The sequence below is a fragment of the Nothobranchius furzeri genome, chromosome 12 (assembly GCF_043380555.1).
Source record: "Nothobranchius furzeri strain GRZ-AD chromosome 12, NfurGRZ-RIMD1, whole genome shotgun sequence".
Taxonomy (NCBI): Eukaryota; Metazoa; Chordata; class Actinopteri; order Cyprinodontiformes; family Nothobranchiidae; genus Nothobranchius; species Nothobranchius furzeri.
In genome coordinates, this window is record NC_091752.1 from 21,797,070 (window position 1) to 21,821,591 (window position 24,522).

General features: G+C 43.2%; 1 protein-coding gene across 6 annotated transcripts in view; it reads right to left on the reverse strand.

The window, feature by feature from the left end:
* LOC107375665 (A-type potassium channel modulatory protein KCNIP2) overlaps positions 1-24,522 on the reverse strand; it is a 155,964-nt gene that overhangs the window by 35,112 nt on the left and 96,330 nt on the right. Inside the window, exon 1 of one of the 6 annotated variants that reach the window (XM_015944317.3) lies at positions 6,604-7,149. The exons of the other annotated variants lie outside the window; for them this stretch is intronic. Coding sequence (XP_015799803.1) covers positions 6,604-6,862 — 259 coding nt within the window. The 5' untranslated portion in view covers positions 6,863-7,149. Of the gene's footprint in view, positions 1-6,603; positions 7,150-24,522 lie in introns of those variants that run through there. 6 annotated transcript variants of the gene reach the window in all.

A 24,522-nucleotide genomic window follows, 5' to 3' on the forward strand; every position in this document is an offset into this window, starting at 1 on the left:
GTTGTTTTCTGGGAGGGGAGTAAAGCGCTTTTCTGCCAGTTTATTCTGAAACCCAGACCACACAAGTGAGGGATCACAACCAGCGTGTTTGACGCTGTCTCCTCTCTGGACCGTGCCAGCAGGAGCCAGTCGTCTAAATACGTGGCCAGCCGAATGCCCCTCCCTCTCAGAGGGGCGATCGCCGCCTCCGTACACCTGACAAACACCCTCGGGCTCAGCGAGAGGCCGAATGGGAGCACGGTGTATTCGTAACACACTCCCTGAAAGGCAAACCTCAGAAATTTCCTGTGTGGAGGGTACACGGGAATATGAAAGCATGCGTCCCTCAGGTCGATTGAGGTGAACCAGTCGTTCTGGTGAATCAGACGCAAAAGGGATGAGAGCGTGAGCATTTTGAATATGTACTTTCTGAGGCATCGGTTCAGGGCCCTCAGATCCAGGATCGGGCGAATCCCAGTCCCTCCCCGCTTCGGGACCAGGAAGGACCTGGAGTAGAAACCGCTCTGAGACCGATCGGGAGGCACAATGCATATCGCTCCCTTCTCCAGCAGGGAGGGGATTTCTCCCTGAAGGATGTGAGCTGACGACCCCTGGGCGTGAGAGAACACTACGCCGGAGAATCGAGGAGGAACTGAGGCGAATTGGAGCCTGTAACCCCTCGAAATAGTTCTCAGCACCCAACGTGAAGCAGAAACCGCTGTCCATTCCTCTATGTGAGTGGAGAGCGGTGACACAGCCGTGACACATGGAGCACCAGCTCCCTCCAGAGGTTGTGGGGCAGCGGTGCTCGTGGCAGCCACTGCGCATGCGCGGGGGCTTTGCGCTTTGACGGCCCAGGCTTACGGGGACGACCCGTGGCGCCGCCCCCGCCTGGAACCGCTCATGAGTGACATTTTTATTGATTTTTGCTGCGCCCTTGACATCTTGTCTGGATGCGACAGCGAACCTTTTAATGCTCCTTGAGCGTGACATGTTTGTGAAAAACAATGTGAGTGCTTGTGACGTGTGTTTTGAGCCGGCACCGCCGGCTGCACGTCCTGGCCCCACCCTGGACCGCTCGGGAACTCTGCCGGAGGGGTTCCGTGAGGGGGGGAGAAAGCACCATGGCAACATCGAACAGGAGGAGCTGGCGAACGGGGAACCGCCAGCTGCAGCGTCGGGAGGGAAAAACTCCGACAGGCTGCCCTCTTCTTCCTCCTCACCTGCTGACCGCCGTGTCTGGTGGATTGTCCCGGCGGCGGAGCAGCTTGGTTGCCGAGTCCCTGAGGCCAAACTGGTCGAGGCGCTGAGCCCGAAGGAGCTGGTTGGACAGCTTGAGGCTTCGGGCGCTTTGGGATCCGGAACGGAGGCTGGGCTCGGGCAGCTGCCTGAGGCAGGTTCGGCCGAGCCGGCAGCGCCGGTGAAGGTTTACGGGGAAGGCAGAGATGTAGGGCTTCATCCTCTTCCTTTTTGGCCGCACACCGTTGCTGCATTGATGCCAGGGCAGAGCCAAAAATGCCTTCAGGCACGATTGGCATGTCCAAAATGTCCTCCTTCTCTCTATCAGAGAGGTTGGAGAGGTTCAGCCATCGTGCACGTTCTTGAAGCACCATCATGCCCATAGCTTTTCCCGTGGCCTGGACCGCGCAGCGCTGCACACGCAGGCAGATGTCGGTCAGTACGGTGATTTCCTCCCACACCTCCGGGTCCGGCTTCGTATTCATGTCCTCACAGAGCTCGGCTTGGTACGCCGAGAGCATGGAGGAGACATTCAAAGCTCGGACGGAGATGGCGGCAGCCTCGTACGCCCTCTCGTTCAGCGCCGACTGGAAGCGGTCCGCCTTTGCGGGGAGAGTGGGAGGCCTGGAGGAAGTTGCCGAGAGCCGTGGGTGCAGGTGGGCTGCAACCAGCGGTTCCATCGGCGGCATGCGAAGCATGCCAGCCTTCTCCATCCCCTCGAAGTCCAGCTAGGAGGCTCCTTGGACAGGAGACCTGGAGCTGAAAGGGTGTTTGTCCCAGGAGGACCTCACTTCTTGGAGAAGCTCCGGGAAGGCGGGAAGGAGAGGCTTTGCCGCCCTTGTGGCCTGAGGCAGCTTCTTTCCCTCGTAGCGGGATCTGACAGCTTCAGTGACCATGGTGGGCCAAGGGATGTTGAGCCTGGTCGCAGCGCGTCGGCAGACTGACTGCATGCCTAGGTGGGCAGCCGGAGAAGCCGCTCCATCCCTGAGAGAGGACGGAAAGCTAGGCATGGAGGCCTGAGCGATGGGGAGAAAAACGTCGTCATCCTCGTCCTCCTCTGAAATGAGGAGTTCCGAGGTGCCCTCGTCGTCTCCGTAGTCCAACTCCAACACGTCCTCGACGGGGTGGCTCGGACCGGCCGGTTCGAGCTGTGAGCCCCAGCTGAGTTCGGCACACGGTTCCGACTCCGGGAGGACATGTTCGCTGGCGTCCCCAGGCGGTGGCCCAGGGGCCGGCAGGCAAAGGTCCTTCCCCGACAGGCTAGCTTGGCGCGCTAGCCGCCGGCGAAGGCTCTTCAGGTTGAAGCAGGCACAGCTCTCACATGACCCGGGGACTTCCAATGCCAGCTGGGCGTGTTCCAGCCCGAGGCAGCTCGAGCAGACCTTGTGCGAGTCTGTGCTCGAGATTTTGTTCCCACAGGTACAGAGGCGAGCTCCTGCGCCGTCGACTCCTCTGGTGGGAGGAGCGGCTTCCATGTAGGCTAACTGGTGTGTTAGCAGAGAACGAACAGGTGCACTGGAGTGTGAAGCTGCTCGTTATGCCCCGAGCCTATGGTGAAGGCCAAGACAGAAGGACAGTAAGTTAACGTTCGGCGACGGAGAGAATATTAGCTGGCTCCGTCTGTGAACAGTTGAGCTAACTTACCTCAGAGATAAGCGACCACCGAAGCGAGAAGAGGTGATTGAATAGTGCGTGCGTGGGGACGCTTGCTACTTATAGTAGCAGGGGGACGCGTACGTCACGGTCACTGGCCAATCAGGATTGGCGTATTGAGATAAGTGCTTCTGAGGAATCCGCGGAGGGGCGTATCCCATAGTGAGACATCGAAACGAATGTTAAGAAAGAGAACTGCACCATCAGTCTAGGCCATCTGTGATGCAGTCACCTTTTGCTCCCTCTCCCTGTACCTCTCCTGTTGCCGACAGGCTGTTTGTCATTTAAACCTGCACCTTTGAGCACCGGTGTAACCACTCCGCAAACACCACAGTGCTTGTTATAAGCTCGCACACGGCGCACTCTCATTGTCCCACAGACTTCTCTGTACAAATCATCATTTGGTACTCGAGGAAGCCAAATCTGGTGTAAACGAGCACCACCCCAGCATGTGTGCCAACTCAGAAGTTGCTTGTTGATGACAAAGATAGGTGACAAATTAGCCTGTGTTTTTATTTTAGTCAAAACAAGAGATTAAATTATTACAAAAAGTAAACAAAACATAGCCAATGAGACAAAGTTAAAGTCCCATTAGTCATCACACACTGGTGAAATTCATCTCTGCATTTGACCAGTCCCAGCGGTGAGCTGCAGCTGTGGCTGTGCTAGGGAACTATTTGGTGGCTTGACCCCCCAATCCAACCCCTTCAAGCTAAGTGTCAAGCAGGAAGGCATTGGGCCCCATTTTTTAAAAAGTCTTTGGTTTGACCCAACATGAAAACAGTCTTCTACACCTATCTCCTGCATTAGCTTCAGATCTACGTCCCACTGTCACTTACAATTCATGCACTCACCCATCATGACTCATGACAGGGAAGGCTGTTATTGGTTTAGCATCCAGGAAACAGCAGAAAACGCCTCGGCTAATAGAAGTTCCACGTTAGCATTAGCAACTTCAACTCATGTCAGAAGCTCCTCCAGGCCTTGTGTTATTTATGGAGCTAAAACATTTACGTTGCAAGCCAACGGTACAGTCACGTGGCTATTATTCAATCCAGAACGAGATGTCTAAACATCAGGAAATAAGAGTCCAGAAGCTGCCGTCTGAAGCTCAGCTATGATGTGGCTCACTTCTAGTTCCTGAAAATGGTGCATCTGTGTTTTTCTTCCCCAGAGTACGACTTACAAGGCATTAATTCTTACTTGGGACCACTGCAAAGGCATTTATTAAATGAATGTTCCAACACCTTTAACGTGTTCCTGGATAAACAAAATCATCACTAGACCAGTTTATTCTAAAATCAAAGACTGTTTTGGATGACTGCAAGTCATCAGGTATTAAGAACTTAAGAATCTAAGAAAGTATTAAGAACTTCAAAAGTCAGAACACAGACATCTGACCTCGCACACCCTCTGAGAAATAGATGGCCATAAACAGGACAACAAGTGCATTTATCTGAAGGTGCAGTAAGTAAGAATTGAATAAGTAAGTAAGAAATGAAAAATTTACAACAAGAAAATCCCAAAAGAGTCTAATGTTTCAGTCTTTTTGAAAGGAAGGTTCTACTGAAACACATTTCATATCCAGCTGGCTGTGGGGGATGTCAGTTTTTCTCCTACTAAAGCAAAGAAAGGAGGGACGTAACTAAAGGTTGCCGTGCCTCCTGCGAGCTAATACTACAGTGCCTACAATTGTAATTGACGACGGCTGGCTAAAAGCTCCAGAGTTGTTTAAAGTGGTTGCAGTAACCAAATTTTATCACAGCATGTCATTTTTAATTCATTTCTACATTATGCACCTTTAATTTATCTCTTCAGTTGAAGTTAATCAGTCCATGAAAGGTGCTGTTTTCCTAGAAACTCTTATCTCAGAAATACTGCCTGTTAGTCTGGTCCAGCCCATCCCACTCAGCATCCACTTCATAAACGTCTGAATGTTCACTCCTGTCGTTAGCCATTAGCTTTAAATCTATCAGTACCCCATAAACCTCCAGGCCAAAGTGCTGCTTATACACATTCAATAAGACATGTCCAGGTTAGCCGTGTTTTATTTTTTGCACTTATTTATGTGACACTTAATGTGTGTTTATTTATTGCAGGGTCAGCAGCATGGCTCTTTAAATGAATGAGCCAAAAGTGTCTTCTTATCCTTCATTTGGCACACTGCAGCTCGGTTTAGGTCTAACAGAACAAAATTCCTCTCATTCAAACTCATTTTTCGTAGTTGAAGGGATAATTTAGGAAGACAAAATAATTTAGATTGTTTTTATTTTACTTATATTGATTTTACCATTCTAAATCCAAGGAGCTTTAAAGATAGACAAGAGGATTGAGAAGAGCCTGGCCATGCAATTAAACGAACTGGATGAAATTTTCTTTCCGTAAAGACATAAACGAAGGGATATGTGGAATGACTCTGTACACCTTTTAGTAAATCTGCAGATAGTCTGAGTCCTACAGTCATTATGCCATCTGGACTAAGATCCTCCATTAAAAAATTCATTAGCTAAAGTACTTACCGTAGCTGGCACACACCCACCTACTCTCATTAAGGCTGCAATTTCCATCAAGTAGACTGAATTCATCCTGAAGACTGATGCTCACAAAAATGAAACTTTAAACTGAGGCTTTAATGTTTATGTATGTGAGTTTTGTTTGTGCCTGTATGAGCAGGCGGCTCGTAGAGAGATGATGATGGCTTTCCTAGAAGAATGTTTAGATGACCGAGCTGCTGGCACACCTTGACTGCTGGGTTCAGTCCAGCGGGTGCATCAGGGATGAAAAGTGTCTCCTGTAGCACAGAGTTCAAAGTGATCTATTCGTGAAAAAGCTTAATCTTTGCTTCATTTATCAGAGCAAGATGCTAGCATGTCTTTCATACAGCGTCTTGCAGTCAAAGCAGAGGATGGCAGTGCTAAAACACAACATCTTGCCAGAATTTCTCTCTGGTACCTGTCGCATGGAGGACTGCAAAAGGAAACAGAAAGCAGGGTCCAGAAATAACACCTGTCTTTTTGTCAGTGTAGGAGCAGGGAGGAGGGGTGTTGAGTAGATTGTTTTTAAAAGACAACTAAACTCAGATAATCCAGATGAGATTTAAGGAAGACTGGGATTTGTGGCGACATGTCCTGCTGCAGGTGAGCGAGAAAAAGAAAGAAAACCTTCTTAACTAAATGAAGTCCACCTCTGGACTCAAATAATCTACTGTTACCACAAACCGGCTTGAATGTTTATTAAGTTCTTTCTTTTTGTTAAGGAAAGCCAATAATCCCATCAACACACCTACCCGATCAGACAGCATGTTGCTTTTGACTTGCAGAAAAGCCATGTTTCCACTCCCTAAACATCCCTGTGTAAAGGTTATGAGCTAATCTGAGAACTAAAAGTTACACTGACACTCCCTCACTGAAACCAGCGCCTCTATAGAGCACTCAGACTCACTCTGCCCATAGTGTTATCGATTGAAAGGTAAAAGCACACACCCTAGGGGCAGACAGAGACCACACACAGCTAAAGTTACTCTTTCTGTGTGTGTGTTTGGGAAGGAGACGGAGGAATAATGTGTTGCATGGCCCTCTGGTAACAGAAACCCAAAGATAGGACTGCTGCCCACAGAGCACCAGAGGGAAAAGGGCATCACAGATTAAAATAACCCCTCATTCTGCAACACAGTTTCTAAAATCTCACATTTTATTGTGATTCTTCTCCAGCGACTAAATAAAAAGTCATTACCTTCCCCGCCAACTGGCTCGAACATCCCAAACTGCTCCAGGACTTTGATGAAGAGACCCATGACCACCAGGACAGCGATCATCTCCAGTCCATCCAGACTCAGCATCTTGGTGGACCGCTGTATGTCATCGCTCAGCACGACGCCAATGATCCGAGTCGGGCTGGCCCGAGCCCGGCCAGCAGCACAACCGCACCCAATCTCAACACTTTGACCGAGTCCAGACCAGCAGTTTTCTTCCACTCTGCTCCAGACTTTCATTCAAACCAAGAGCTTCTGATTCAGGACCACTCCAAGAAAGTAGTTGGTTCTCTCCTGTTGACTTCAGTCAACCTTGATTAATCCATATTGGAGGCCATTACTGCTGAATCTACAAGCAACCACATCTAAAACATCCTCAGCTACACTTAGAACTTTTCTCTTCTTCCCTTTCATCTGTGTGTGTTTTTTCCCCAGACCCTCGTTCAGTGGTGGAATCTGGGGATGTGCTGCTCTTGTTAGTCCTTTGGCAGCGGTTGTCAGGAAGTGAATGTTATGAGGAGGGGGGGGGGTGGGAGTGAGTGAGAGAGCCAGCAGATAAAAAGAGTGAGGGAGGATGAGTGGGAGATGGCATCGAAAATGAGAGGGAGGGAGACAAACAAACCACGCTGGAGAGAGTGGGCAAGAGGCGCACAAACACATGGCGGGGCATGCCGCCTCTCTCCAAAGACAAATTTTGGATCCTTTGTCAGTGAAAATTGTTTGATGAAAAAAAATAATACATTTTTATTGACAAATCAGTCATCATTAAATACCTGTTAGCCAATAGAACTCCTATATTCCTTACAGTCTGCAGTCTGAGTACAAAACCTTTTGGTTTTTGGTAAATAAATAATAATTGGAAAAACACGCTTTAGTAATGAAAGCTAAGTAAAGTTTATTGTTTTATAGATATGTTTCCAACATTGGGCAGATTGATCCACACAAAACCAGTAAAACATATTCTTGCTCTTCACCTAGTGTACTGATCAGACCAAAAAAGTCTGGAAAACAATGAGATTTTTTGTGTTTAAATCAGCAAAACTTACAGAAGGAGATCAAGAGTCTCACAACCAGATGAGCAGGTGAAGAGAATATTAGATATATAGAGAACTGTGGGAAAAGTTTGTTACTGTTAAAAAGCAACTAAAGAGCAAAATTGCAAGAAATACAGGTAACACCTCACAATAAGGGTTTCTTTATTAACCATTATTAACTCATTAACTGCCATTGATGACTAAAGTCGTCATTTTAAATCCAACTGTTCACTGCCAATGACGACTTAAGTCGTCATTTACATGTTTTTCCTGTGCGGGCGTCGGAACGAGCCCCTGCACCGTGAGAACAAACATCTCAGCTTTAAAGCCGATCTTCATCCGCGTACGTCACACATCACGTGATCAGGAAGCAGAAAATCCACGTGTTAGGAGATTGTTTTGGGCCGCTGCTGTAAAAAAAAGTGAGGAGCGAACCGGCAAAGCTTCTGCCGATCACAATTCAACAACAGATTATGAAAGAATGGATAACGCTCGAAACGCACGGATTCTTCCTGATGTAAGAGGTGAGTCTCCACTTTGTTTTGAATGTTCTGAATGTTTTGGCGTCGACATCATCCTAGTGCGCAACGTTCTGTGAGTCTTAAAAAAAAACAGTAAAAACGGTGAGAAACGCTAGCAGCGAATGAGTTAAGCATTAATAGACAAAGTATCCCGTTATTACCGTTCCCAATATTGTCAACCATTAAGAGTCCTTAAGGGTAGAACAAAGGGCCAGGGGAGGGGTATCTGCTTAGTAATGCATTATTTTATATTAACATTAATATTAAGCAGTTGCTAATAATTTATTTTATTGTTTATTAATGTTTAATAACGCACTAAGTAACATTAATAAAGGGGTCCTTTTTGTAAGGTGTTACCGAAATACTTGTGTACAGTTGGGCAAAGAAGTATTTGGCAGCCATAGATTGTGCAAGTTACCGTAAGTCCTCTAATATTGGCCTGTATTCAATTAACAGCCGGGTATCACATTTTGGCCGGTGTTGGAGTCGGCGGAGGTGAATAATGGCCGGTTTTTTATTGCGGCCGGGTGGAATGTGGTAACAAGCAAGTACCACAGGGGGGCCGTTGTGTCATCCGTCTCACTTTTGATTTGCCAGTGATAGACCGCGAGGGTAACTTTAACCGTGGCAGGTGCGGAGACGAAGAGGAGGCGAAAATTTGATATCAAGTTCAAAGAGAACGTGCTGATTATGCTGCAGAACACTCTGGGGAGCAGTAGCAGGGGTTGTATGAACTAGTCACTAGTCGACTTCACCGCTCTATAGTGACTTTTTATGCCTGTCATCGACTAGTCGCTGTCACTTGATAATGACCGGCAATATGCAGTCCACGGAAAAGACAGCAGCCTGCTGTCAGCAGGTGATGAGCCCCTGCGTGTCGGGAGGCAACGCGCTGTGCCAGAGCGTCGGTACTGACACCCGCCGTAAAACGGACATTTAACCAAATTGTGACCTTTGCCCTCTTGCAATTTAACCTTCCCCTCACCCCCATCCTAACCTTAACCAGCTTGCGCATGCAAAGCTCTGATTGTTGATGCGCTCCAGACATCTGCGTCCTGAGCACGACCACAGTAACATTATCAAATCTGGTGTCGCCACCTCAAAAACTAATTTAACACGCGTTTGTTTATGTCGGCTCATTTCCTTTTATGTTTTCTGTCTTTTATTTGTGCCTGATGCTTTTCGCTGCTGTGGAGCGGGGCGCATCACCTGTTTTGTCCTCCGGTGACGCACCTCACCGGTGCGGCCGGCGAGCAGCGCGCACCCCGCTGTTATTACGGTCGGTAGATCTTTTAGAACTGCAGTTCAAAGGTAACTCATGAGGTGAATATATATGAAGCCAGGTAGCAGTTTTTCTTTAGGATTGAGAGGAGATGCAGGAAGATAATAAACAGACAGGACAGAAAAATAGTCAAATAAAAACAAGTTAGTTTTTGTACCTGGTGGTTGCAACAAACAGACACCATTGAAGGTAATCAGAAGTGAGGAACAGAAAATGAAATTATTGTTTTAATGTTTAGAGCAGCAGGAACTCTGAGAGGCTGCAGGCGCATCAGTGAGTTTGCGACTGCTACGCAGGGGGAGGGGGGAGAGGGCTGAAGCAGAAACTACCGTTGTTAAAAAATGTGTTTAACTTTCAAAATGTGGGCGCAATTTTAATTGTCAAAAACTCCAGCGAACCAACCAAACTCAAATAGAAATTGAGGCCTGCCTCTAATTCTGGCCCTCCTTCCAATAAAATCCTGGAGCTTGATGAGCTTGAGTAAAATACAGGCCCGGGCCTGTATTAGAGGATTTATGGTATGCCACTGAAAAAGCTGAGAGAGGTCTGTACTTTCCGTCATAGGTTCAACCGTGAAAATCAGAATGTCAAAGAAAAAATAATACAAGAAATCATACGATATTGTAATGAATCAAAAGGGTACATTTTCACCATCAAGTTGACACAGTAACCTTTCATACACACCAGAGCTGCAAAGTCAAGGTTACACCAGCTGGAGGATCCATTGTGCTTCAATGCAGACATAAATAAAATGTCAAATATCTCTCTGTCCCAGACTGCTGGATTCCTCACTGGGAATAAAAGTGAATATACACAAATCCTACAAGGCTTTACAACTTAAAAGTTAATTAATCACATGGTTGAATGAACAAGATGTTCAAACAAAATGTTTGAATAATCTGTGCTTAAATCAATGAAGTTGAAATGAATATTGCTCTTACAACGATCCATTGCAGATCTTATGATCAGTATGTGTTTGATTTAACAAGTTAATCATTGTCTAAACTCATACACATCTTCATAAGATACAAATTAAGGTTACAGTTCACCTCACATAAGTGTTTTAAACCATCCTCTTTCAAACCGATAAAAACATCTTGCATCTGAAGGAAGGTGCGGCTTTCTGAGGAATGTTTTGGTAGAGCCTTCCAGACATGGCACATTCTGATTTGCCAGAATGGCCAGAAATCATAACAAAGTAGTTTAACTCATTCGCTGCCAGCCGTTTCCTGATCGCTAAAGGCCTTCGCTGCCAGCATTTCTCGCCGTTTTCACTGTTATTTTAAGAGTCACAGAACGTTGTGCGCTAGGATGATGTTGACGCCAAAACAACCAAAACAAAGCGGAGACTCACCTCTTACATCAGGAAGAATCCGCGTGTTTCGAGTGTTGTCCGTTCTTCCATAATTTGTTGTTGAATTGTGATTGTCAGACGCTTTTCCAGTTCGTGCCTCACTGTTTTTTTACAGGAACGGCCCAAAACGATCTCCTAAAACATGGATTTTCTGCTTCCTGATCATGTGACGTGTGACGTATGCGGGGGAAGATCGGCTTCAGAGCTGAGATGTTTGTTCTCTCGGTGCGGAGGCTCGTTCAGATGCCCACACAGTAAATAAATGCAAATGACGACTTTAGTCGTCATGGGCAGTGAACAGTTGGATCTAAAATGACGACTTCATTCGTCAATGGCAGTGAATGAGTTACTAAAACAAGAATTACTTCCTGAGTAATTCAGTTTCTAGCGGAGTTCAGACCCGCCAATTTGGAACAAGCATCCTTGAGACATTTCTTTTGACATACAGTCATAAACCTGTTTGCACGATGCAAGCTGACACAGCCAGACGGCTCCCTAAGCGCCACATCCACTTTGGATACAAACAAGCATTCCAGCTACTGTTGTGACCTGGAGACATCTCAAGACTGGACGGGTCGTATCGGAGTTTAATCTACGACATCCCGGTGCCGTGAGGTTCACCCGACTTCCTGGCAGTCCGGATCTGCTGGGGGCCTCCGCCAGGGTTTGTAGACACAACAGATTGTGTCAGATGTTGTTTTATTAATAATCAACTGTCTAGTTTATAGCAGACAACAAATTCTTTTACACCCATGATTTCACAATTTCTGTAAGATACAAAGGTTCTGATAAACATCTAGCTTACATCACGCCACCTACACATCACATTCCATCACAGAATATCCACTCCATCACATCTCATTATTCATATCTTGTCATGTATAATCATTAGTTTAGAATAAAGGAGACACGTGCAACTTTAAAAAATGAACTAAGGATTTATTTTGTCACTGCTAATTGTAAACTCAATGCTAAATATATATTGATATCCAACACAAAATGCCTCTAAGCTAATTGGACCAACAATAACTAAAAATAACCTTGAGGAGAAAAAATGATTAGAATATTGCTCAACTGTTGATCTAAAAATGAGTGGTGTGACAGCCCACCAAAACCAAATTACCTAGGCAATCTACATGGTAGCACACTTCAACAATTACAACAAGTACAACTACAAACAGAATACTATTGTCAAAGCTATAGGGTGATTTAAACGGTAACCCCACAAGCGGTCATCCAAAGCACTCAGCTTATCGGATCACTAGCATTGCTAGACGGAGTGATCAGGGAACATCAGCACAGATCCAAGACCCCCAGAATAACTGAGAGCCATTCCTTAGGTATCATTAGGGCAACCTTGAAGAGCTGCGCCGGCCGCATCCAAGAGGAAGCGGTGGTGGAAGTTCATAGTCGGCGTGCCCTTGTCCGTTGCGCTGAACAGGAGCATCAGAAACAAGTTCTGTCTGTGGTGCTGAACTTCAACCCCTGGGACGGAGAGGTGGCGGCCAGAACAGTCATCCTGTACCCTTTGAAGAAAAGCAGCCCCGAAGCATGATGTTACCACCCTCATACCTCACAGTGGGTATGGTGTTCTTGGTATAAAACTCAGCCATCTTCCCTTCCAAACATTGTGAATGGTGTTTATAGCAAAGAGCTCTATTTTGGACTCATCTGACCACATGGCGTTCTCCCAATCCTCCTCTGGATCATCCAGATAATCTCTGGCAAACCTCTTCAAGCACAAATCATAACCTTTGTTACTGTGGTCCCAGCTCTCTTCAGGACCAATCCTCCCAGTGTAGTTCTGGGCTGTTTCTTCACCTTTCTCGAGATCATTTGTAGCCCATAAGATGAGATCATGCATGAAGCCCCATGTCGAGGGAAACTGTCAGTGATCTTGTTTTTATTGCTTTTTCTAATAAACCCTCCAACAGTTTCTCATTAAAGCAGCTTCATTTATTTAGGACATTTCATATACAGAATTAATTCAGCCAAGCTGCTAGCCTATAGACTGTTTGTCCCTGGTGTCCATGGAGAGCTCTCTGGTCTTGGCTATGCTGGAGGTTAGAGTCTGACTGTTTGAAAGTGTGGACAGGTGGTTTATTATTTTTACCAATATTGAGTTAAAACAGGTGCCACTAATACCAGTAACGAGCAGTGGCGGCTGGTGAATTTAATTTTTGGTGGGGCGCATTTATGCTGGTTCTAGATGTTAGCGCTAACCACATATCAATCACTACTAGGCGATGTGAGTTTACCAATCTTATGATAGAATCCACATTTTCTACCTCAACAATGACACTAAATAAAATGGCTGAAAAAAGCCAAACTCAAAGTAGCAACAATGCAATATGATGCTTTCCACATAAAGAACTGCTTAAATTAAAGTTTGGACTCACTTCTTTACAACAACATAATTACTAAAACTCTACCTACAGTCTTACGTTAGCTGATTTTTGGTCATGATGTCCATGTTATAGTAAAAAACACTTGGTTCTGTAATCCAATGTTCAAATGTCACACTGAGCTGATTTTTGACTGTCTTGTGTTTTTTTACCTACTGTAGAATGTTTATAAGTCCCTGATGCCACATTCCACCATTTTCTGTTTCTTTATAATAAAAAAAACTCCAAGAGGTGCACTCATCTGTTCTACAACAACAAAGGACAGTGAACTGTTGAGAATTTCCGGTTCTGTGGCAAAAGTGTAAACAATTTTTTAAAACTACACTTAAATGTAGATTATACACAGCATTTGTAGTCTGTGTGATTTATAGATCACTTAGTTTAATTTTCATGTATTTTTTAAAAATATTTTATGATTTCTATCTTCTTCTTCTTTTCATCCTCTTCCTGAGAGAATGGTAGGGTGGCGCCCCAGCGCTCCCTATGGACAAGCCGCCATTGGTAACGAGATAGAACAACTTCTTGAAGAAAAAATTTTTTTAGTTGATAAACACTTGTTTTCTGCAGCAATGGACAAATAAGTTCTTTAAAAATCATACATTGTGACTTCCTGGATTTATTTTACTTACTGTCTCACATTTGAAATGTACCTATGATGAAAATGACAGAACTCTCTCATCTTAAGTGGAACAACTTGTACAATTGGTGGCTGCCAAATACTGTTTTGCCATTTATTAACAATAACATGTAGCAGGTTATTAAGTAATGCCAATAAATAATATCTGGTATCAATGCTTGCCAAGATTTGGTGAGATTATTGGGCCATTCCCATCTGTATCGGGTCGGCCCGGGCCGGGTAGCGTAGGTTGTTTACATATCTGGGTGGCCTGGTATTTTTCCGGGCCAACCAAGGCTCATTCTCAGCCCTCTTCTCGAGGGGGTCTGCTTCAGGTTGACCAGGGCCAACACACCCACTGCTGACAGCAAATTCACACCTTCCATTAGAGCAAGCCTCTGATTGGTGGGTAGAATCAGCCCACATTGGCTTAAGACAAGGATGTGTGGAATCAACCGGGCCAGGCTGGGGCCGACTGGGGCTACCCGGCCCGGGCCGACCCGCTACAGATGGGAATGGCCCATAAGATGTTCAACAAGAACTGGCGCAGGCTGTTCCCACTGCCCACCATCTGATGTTTCGCCTCTGCCTGACTCCCAGTGAGGGCATCGCTTCACCTTATGCAACTAAAATAACAGAATGAGGAAAAAGATGTGCCCCCTTTGTGTTTTTGCCCATCCCAGTTTGTTTCCGTCTCAGTCTTTGGTGAGACAAACAACAAATGTACGGCAGGCAGTTTGACAAATGTGCTGTGCCTGCATTCAACTGTACCCATGATTCTCCTCCTTGACTTTCCTGTTGCTTATTTCCTACCTGGCAAAACAACAGCAAGTCTCATCATTACTGTTCCATACATTCTAATAAACGGCAGAGTACACACACGCCAGAGAAGGTGACAGGAAAACTACTTTTATGTGACACTAGTATCCAAACACTCAATAGTTTATCTCTTCCCTCTGTGGCTGAAATGCATACGGATTGCACTGGAGCAGAGCTCGGATTTCAGACAGTAAAAATGTTCAGGGAAACATCGAACCATATAGCAGAGAGAAAGAGGAGAATGAAATCTGAGCCTAACCTGTTGGTTAAAAATGACTTATTTCTCTGCTTGCGTGCTTATTTTAGATTTGTCATGTGAGATTGAAGAGAAAGACGGAAAGGGAGTCATCTGAAACGATGGAAGGGAAGTGAATTTGAGATATAACAATAATAAGAAGAAAAAGCAGAACATGAAAGAATAAAGACAGGACAAGCCAAAGAGTGACTGAGGTCAGATTTCTCCATGTTCAAAGGGGAACAGCATCTATTCTTTATTACCCTCCAGCATCGGTACCCTCCTGGAGGCTTTTTCACCTCATTCTAGATGTCACCAAAGAAAATTGGATCTGCAGATGTGTCCTTTTCTCCTCTACATCTCTCCCACCCAACAGCCTTTCACCAAATCTACAATATATATGCTTCAGATTCTGACAGGACCACGTTTTATCTACTTTTAATTACAAAAACAGCGACTGCTTTGTGTTGCAGCATTAGAGGAGTGGTGTTAATGCTCGCTGCATTGTTCTGGAGTGACAGCTCCTTCAATTCATCTCTGTGATTACCTCAAGTTGCCGCTAATAGGCGTATTAGCTTTGAATTACCAGTCTGCCTTAGTACTTCAAAAACAGGATGGCAGCGTGCAATGAAACAATAACAGTCCTGCCTTAAATCATCACAGTGAAAAGGGCAAGTGGTATGTGAGTGCTGTCAGACCAGCTTTATTCCTCTATTTTCCATAAACACAGTTGGTGTTTTGGTTTCCTGTGAGATGCGGTAAATAAGAATAGTTTTGAAAAGATCAAAAGTATTTTCTACAGATGTGTTGATTCTGGATTTATGGGCTGATGCTGATTTTCATACAGCTCACTTTAGTTGGTACAGATAAGTGAACTAGACAAACAAAACGCTAAAACCAGAGTGAGCATTAGCATGGTCTACACTTGTTTGTTCCAGTTTCAAAACATTTAAAAAAGTAGCAAAGACCAAATTTTTTCTTTCACACATTTATGAAATCATGCTAAATGCAACATATTGTCGGATGACATTGTTATCTGCAAAGTCGGCACAAGCAACAGCAGGCAGCCGTTTACGACAGTTGTAATTATGCTTTTAACCAGTAGAGAGAGAAGCGGGAAACTTACGTGTTGCTTTATGCAGTCTGAGCTATCATTTTAGCAAATAGCATTCAAACAGCATTTCTGCAATACCATACCACTTTACTTATAGAGTGCTTTTAAAACAGCATTACAACCAACCAAAGCCCTGCACATACTAGAAATTGTCATGTATGTCATAAAAACAATAAAAACTTAAAAGTTAAACCAGGTGAAACCGTAGATTTTTTATTTAACAATAAATGTCATTTCTTTCAGAAATATCAAAAATGCTTTATATAAGTTATCAGTTTTGGGCCCTTAGATGATTTTATTTCTGTCTTGAATTTCTTTTTACTTCATAACAATTAAAACTTTATTTACATAGCACAATCAGGTCAGAAACAGACTAAAAATAGGATTAGAGTTGTTAAAGATCAACTTTACTCACAATTAAATACATTTGCAGTGGTCTCTAGTAGGAAAGTTGAACGTTTAGATTTGGAAACTTACTTTCTAATTTGGACATCTCGCTTCAGAGTCGAAAACAGCAACGCGTCTCAACCACTGACTCAGTTTACTCTGCAACGCTGATGTTTTATCTCCACAAAGTGCATGAAAAACTCACAGTGACCGATTATAATCTGAAATAATAACTAAAAATGGTTTTTCGGTAAAGTCGACTTTTAATATTAATATTTTTCTAAATAAACTGAAGATTTCTCTATTGGTTTCCAAAGCAAAACCATTGCTACATAAAATATTTAAAGGTATTTTCTGGTACAGTAATAAAAAGACTTAGCACGTCCTGAAGTCTGAAGGAGTGTTTGTGGGAATCCAGCAGAATAAAGAGACAGTGACATGACAGTTTTGTCTTTTCAAAAAGATCATCTTTCAGTCAAAACTATTTTCATCCAGCCAAGATCCTGCAGCACTTTCATCTGACTTATTTCCCTCTTTCTTGTAATCTTTTAGATCTCGCCATCGTCTCAAAAGTGAAAAAAAGTGTACAACTTTAAAAACAAACTACACAATCTTTCCTTCTGGTACTAATTTAATCTGCTGATAAATGTCTTGTATTATTCATCTGAAGCAGACGACTGAGGGTTTATTAGTTCAAACGGACTCATGACAGAACAATCCTCAGTTCGGAGGGTCAAAATAAGATGAGCAATTGTGGTTGCATATCAACATGAGTATCAGTCTGCTTTAGTAAATGTTGGCTTGCCTTGACACAAACACACACACACACACACACACACACACACACACACACACACACACACACACACACACACACACACACACACACACACACACACACACACACACACACACACACACACAAAAGAGCTCCTGGCAACAAAAACAAACCCTGAAAGCTGTGATTACAGTGATGATCCTCATTTCCCCACCAGCATTAATAGTAAATAAGAGTAAACCTGTGATAATATCATCTTTGACTTCTCATTGTGAGCTGAGTCACACAGGCGATCAATAAGAGATGATACAGCCTGACAGAAGAGATGAGTCTAGTGAAAGAAAAAAAGGATTTTCTGTTTTGAAGTTGAACTGAGACATCTAGTGGGCACACGGGGCAAAGATCAAACACTGTGGTGCTCGACTAGATGCTGCACTGTTACTTATGGGACAGAAATCCAACCTTTCTTCCATTATTTACAATATTCTCAGTCAGACATTTATATCAGTGCTTTTATTCATCTTTTGGCATGAAAATATTTTATTTAGAACTTCATTTGAAAATTTAGGATTTTTTTACACATTCATCTGAGTGGACAAAATGCATCTGGACTTTTAAATATGTGTCTGACAAATTAAGCTGATTTAACTAATTCCACGTCGTCTTTATCCACTAATTGGATTTCCAAAAAGTCAAATTACTAGGAAATGTAATAAGAATCAATAAACTATTATCATCTATGTGTAAAAAACAGAATTCACATTTAGAGGTGTTGAACACTTGTTTAATCAGACCATTTGCAGTGGTCTGTAGTAGGAAAGAATGCTTTGTAAATTGTTCTTGGGAGGAAAAAATATACAGATGCATCATTAGTCTGACCTCAGAGCTTCAGATGGCAGGCTCTGGATTATTTCCTGATGTTTGGACATCTCGCCTCAGATTGGATAACAGCAACACAACTCCACCACTGACTTGCAACAAGGATGTTTTATCTCCACAATCAATACAAGCCTGGAGGAGTTTCTGCTGTTTGTGGTGTTGCTAATGCTAACGGTTAGCTTAAACTATAGCTGAGATGTCCTCTGCTGAATCCCAGCGGATCGGTGACTCCATGAATGCTAATTCACAGTTTGACATAGATCTGTGAGGATTTTAAAATCCTACAGTTTCACCATCTATTTTCTATCGGCAGCTAATGAGGGAGATAGGTAGGAGACTATTTTCATGTTCAGCCTGCATGAAAAACTCTAAGTGAACGATTATAATCAGAATAAACATGAAAAAAGACTGTTATTTAGCCAACCACACTCCCTCGCTTCATGCCTCTGCATACAGAAAACACCACTCACCTTTCTTCTTGAAAAGCCAGAAAGAAAGTGGAAATACAGACATGTGGATGAGTGCATAAAAGCCTCAGTTTCTCTCCTCTGAACTGCTCACAACAAACAGTGAACATAAAGTCCTCAAAACCTCTAAAACTGGTTATGAACTAAAAATGTAGCCCTTTAAATGAAGAGGAATGTTCCATGTAAGTTAATCAGAAGCCTTGTTTGGTGTCCACTCCTTCTGTGGTCGCGATCCTACAGTACATGTTTCATGCACACCTGTACCTGAATAAACGCATGCCTTCATGGATCACCTGCTCTGATAAGGTAACATTTGTTTTTACCTTGTAAAGGAAGAAATGTACTAAATAAATCTATCCATCATCAGGTCTAAACGAGGTCTTTTGGTGCACGCAATAACAGACTGCCTAGACAATTGTATTAGTTATGCACCGTGACAGCACACATCAGTATACATGCAGAATCTGCAAATGCATGCAAGCAAAGTGTAGCGACAGAAACTTAAAACACCTGCTGGAACACACTAAGAAACTCACGTGCAAATATTCAACAACAACATTCTTCTGCATGGGGTTCAAAATGAGCAATGTATTATTTATGCCATCAATCAAATGCAGAATGACTGAACTTTGAATTTCACACTGCCAGTGAGCAGGTGCTGGATGGATAGAAACCTACTGGGAGAGAAGAAAGGGAATGAGGAAGAAGGTTGTGGGGGAAGAAAGGCAGACCAGTCGACTATAAGAGAGGAAAGAGAATTACAGAATAATGCAGAGGTGAGACTGACTAGTAGGAAGCTTAGATGACATTAGGTGATGTGGAGAAACACCACGAAACAGAAATGGAAAGGAAACACATCCGTCACTGGACACTAACTGCAACCTCAATGAACCTCCAGTAGGGGTCAGTGTAGGTTAAAATTTAACAACTTGTGTGTGTGTGTGTGTGTGTGTGTGTGGGGGGGGGGGGGTTGTTTCATGAGTCTTTCAAATGTGATTTACATATTAACTAACCTGATGAAAGCATGCAGCAGCTCTGCAAATAACTGGAGCCTCTCATGGGTGGAAGCTGGTTCTGAGCTGTGTGCACAGCCCTTCAAGCATCTGGGTGCCAGAGAAGACAATAAACTCCACGTGTTTAACAAAAGAAGAAAACAAGCTGTAGAAAGGAACTAAATCTTACACTTACACGGGACAAAAACAACTAAATGAGTGGATTAAGTAGCTGAAATATGCTCCTTATAATAATATTTCCCACCTGATTTACTGGAGACCGAGCATATTGTCAGGTTCATAGACGATGTGGTGGTCTCTCAATGCACAACTCAGTCAAGAATTCCAAGTGAAATGGCACAACTCTGACTCAGCAGCTCATCAAAAAGCACAAAAGGATCCAACCTATATTAAAGGACACCTGAGCCTGGGACACGCTCAGTCCGGAGAACAGGTTGAGCAGGCAACTCAGTTTTATTAAGCAAGTGTAAAAAAGACACACAAGTGTGCCTGAATCGTTAGCAGCAGAAAGAGTTGAGTCAGTATGAGGAAACCAGATGTTTGTGTCCGATGACTTTATCAGCAATGCTGGAAACCATGGAGGAGGAGGAGAGAAGAAGCCGTGACTGTTTGAGATGCTGAGACTCGGTCAAACGTTCTATTGTGTCAAACCTGTCAACTGTCACCAGACAGACAGAAGAAGAGGCAAACAGACTGACAGGGAGGAAGAGAGAGACCGTCGTCATGGACACAACGTGCAGCATCAGTTTTCTACGATTACCTCATTCATTTAAACATAGCGGTAACTGAAGGTATTGAATAATTGTGAGTCTTATGAACACACACACATACATCTGATATTACACTGTGGACACGATAAACCCAGTGCTGCTTATTAGTATGCTGCAGACGCACAAGCACACATAAGTGGGATCGTTTAATAAAGAGTTGCCTCCCAATTTTAAAACAATTTGCCTCCTAGTTTTCAGTCTTCAAAATGAAAACACCACCAGCAGCACTGCGGTTGTTTGAAGATATTACAGTTCATCTGAAATCAATGCTCACAGAGATTAGACAGTACTCACAATACTCAGAAAGATGGACAGTGATGGGAGCAACCAAGTCCTGTTTTTCATGCTTTGTACTTTTGCTTGGTGCACTTGTGTGACCCATGATCTGTGCAACAAAAGATCAAGAGGTTGAGTTTAACCCTCCCACTGTTCTAATGGGTGTGACCCTGTGAGGAAAGTTGACCATTGAGCAGGATTGATGGTTTATCCCTTGAGGTCCATGTGGCAGGGGTGAGGAGTGAGCACCACCTCACCCCTGCCACATGGACCTCAAGGGATAAACCGTCAATCCTGCTCAATGGTCAACTTTCCTCGCGGGGTCACCTATAAAGACAGTGGGAGGGTTAAAGAAACAATCTACCAAATATATCAGCTTTTACTTTAATTATGAGCTACAGGACCCTGCTATGCATGCAGGTTTATTTAGTTGATAAAGTTTTCAAAAGAGTAAAATTTAACTGCAGTATGCCTTTAAATAATTTATATGTAAATTAATAGCACTGTTTGTATTGATCTCTGTCTGAAAAGAAATACTTTATCTCTGCCAGAGACAATCACACACTCAACATGCTGTTGATCAGAGCAAACACTGCTACATCTGCTTCATTGCTACATCAGTGCAGTGCAACCACCAGTCTTTCGTCTCTACGGACAAAATAACCAGACGCTGTAAGTAACTGTGATTTAAAGCTGGGCTCAGTTTCACCAGCCACATCCAGATTGATGGAATCAGGAAATTACTTCAATAGAACGTGTTTGACAACGTGAAGAAGGCAAAAAGATCTCAAAAAGCAACACACCGTCTTCTGTAATGAAGAAATTAAAGAACAGAATAAATCCTGAAGCACTACAAGCTCATGTAGTTCAGATTAAAGCTGTCCTAGACTGAGTTATCTTTTTTTTTTCAATTGGAAACTCATCTTTGAGCCTCTATAAAGCAAACGAAACTTTGTTGGGGTTCAAAATGGCTCAGGAGTCCTGATTAAATGGACAAACAAAACTCTATGAATTAGCTCTGGTGTGAAAAGACTGGTATGAAGGAGGAACTGAGTGTCCAGCTGGCCGATGTCAGCTGTAGTGCGGATAAACGAGAAACAAAGTGATTCCATAGCCGGGTGAGTGTTCAGTGAGATGTTGAGCGAGGGTTTGTGGACTAACGAGGAAGAGGAAAAGTACCTATCCGGCTTTCCTTCAATGTAAAGTACATTTTATCTATATACTCATCACAGACAGAAAATCACAAAGTATTTCACGTCAAAAATAAACTAAATTAATCATAAAGTCATAAAATCATAATGATTTCAACACAGAAATAGATTTTAATCTGAAATATAAGTGATAAAATTATAAAATGCCATAAAATATTAAAGATGATTACGAGTTAAAAACGTCTGGATATAGGGAGCCTAAGTCACTTCCGCATCATGGGTCCCCGGGAGAACGAAAAAATGAATGCAAGTTAATGAAGCTAAAAACACTGTTTTCTAATTCCATTTCTTTTGTGCCATAGATTTCACATATGATGCCCGTGAATTTTAAAGAGGCATTTTGATACTAAGAACATGGTTATTTTCGAACGGGGGGAACAATATTTTAGGTTTTGTGTGAAAATAAGTCCAGGACTACAAATGCACTTCACGAAAGTGACATCATCGAACCGGACACGAAGAAAACTGAGGGGAAATGGCTGTAAGTTCAGCAAACTTCCCACAGGAGGAAAGAACCACCATAAATCTGGTCATTTGGTAAGTAGCAGCAACTTTGTGAAGAGGAGATTATGTGGTGATGTCACACATGCAAGTACGTGACTGGTGTGGTCAAAACACCCATAATTACTTTTCATTTAAATTGCAGTACAACATACCGTAAATCCTCTAATAAAGGCCCGGGCCTTTATTTTACTCAAGCTCATCAAGCTCCAGGCCTTTATTGGGAGGAGGGCCAGAATTTGAGGCAGGCCTCAATTTCTATTTGAGCAAAATGAACTAATGGTTCGCTGGAGTTTTTGACAATTAAAATTGCGCCCACATTTTCAAAGTTAAACACATGTCTTTTAACAACGGTAGTTTCTGCTTCAGCCCTTCCCCCCTCCCCCTGCGCAGCGGCCGCAAACTCACTGATGCGCCTGCAGCCTCTCAGAGTTCCTGCTGCTCTAAACATTAAAATAATTATTTCATTTTCTGTTCCTCACTTCTGATTACCTTCAATGGTGTCTGTTTGTTGCAACCACCAGGTACAAAAACTAACTTGTTTTTATTTGACTTTTTTCTGTCCTGTCTCTGTTTATTATCTTCCTGCATCTCCTCTCAATCCTAAAGAAAAACTGCTACCTGGGTTCATATATATTCACCTTATGAGTTACCTTTGAACTGCAGTTCTAAAAGATCTACCGACCGCAAAAACAGCGGAGTGCGCGCTGCTCGCCAGTCGCACCGGTGAGGTGCGTGTGTCACCGGAGGACAAAACAGGTGATGTGCCCCGCTCCACAGCAGCGAAAAGCATCAGGCACAAATAAAAGAATAAAAGACAGAAAACATAAAAGGAAATGAGCCGACATGAACGATTGCGTGTTAAATTAGTTTTTGAGGTGGCGACACCTGATTTGATAATGTTACTGTGGCCGTGCTCAGGACGCAGATGTCTGGAGCGCACGTCAACGATCAGAGCTTTGCATGCGCAAGCTGGTTAAGGTTAGGATGGGGGTGAGGGGAAGGTTAAATTGCAAGAGGGTAAAAGTCACAATTTGGTTAAATGTCCGTTTTACGGCGGGTGTCAGTACCGACGCTCTGAAAACTCCCACAAGTCTCGTCATGGCTGAGTCACCAAAGAGCTATTTTTAGCTCGTCAGCATCTCATTTTCGTTATGAAAAAAGGGGTGTTAACGAAATCAGTTAGTCATCTTTAACAAAAACAACACTAGTTACAAAGTTCAAGGAGGAATTATCTTTTCACATTAAGCCAAACGGGTTTTTGACAGTTTTATCCCCTTTAATAATGAAATTATCACTTTTAATTAGGGCTGAACGATTAATTGCATATGCAATTAAATTGCGATGTGACAAAAGCAGATTTTCTAATCGCAAAGGTTGTGATTTGACTGGCAGCGAGTGGTTAGCGTAATGCTATATACATGGGAAAAACCCATAGGGATGCTAATGCTAATATCGCTGATTACATTCTTACAAATTACGAATTAGGAACATGCCAGATGATTACATTTGGAGTCTACTAAAAAGTAAAGACTGTCATGAATCAAATAAGGACTGACAGATATTTTAGTAAAGCTAAAAGACCGCAAGAGACTTTAACTCCACTGACTCTAGACTTCTCTACTACTCTACTCTCTTCCATCTCCTCCCATCTGGCAGACGCTATAAATCACTGTACACAAAAACTACCAGACACAAGAACAGTTTCTTTCCTTCAGCCATTTCTCTCCTGAATCTGTAGATTATTTTACCTTCCTTTTATTATAGTTTTTAATACTTATTCAGTATGCTTATGGATATGTGTGTGTGTGTGTGTGTGTGTGTGTGTGTGTGTGTGTGTGTGTGCGTGCGTGCGTGTGTGTGTGTGTGGGTATGTATATATGTATATATGTGTGTGTAAATGAACATGTGTGTGGGTATACATGTTCTTATGTGTTTTTAGGTATTTTTATTCTCATTTATTGTGGTTGTTGTATGTTTTTAGAGCGCGAACATCTACCGAAGACAAATTCCTTGTAAATGTACTTTTACTTGGCCAATAAATCTGAAATCTGAAATCTGAATCTTTTGGCTAGCAGCTATGGATATAACTGAACTACGGAAGCTCTGCATGGACAAGATGTCAAAAACTCTAAACACAAAATATTTAATAAATGAAAAGAATCACAATTGTATTACTTTCCAGAATTGTTCAGCCGTACTTTTAATAACATCCTTTTGTATTTAATGAAGTTATTG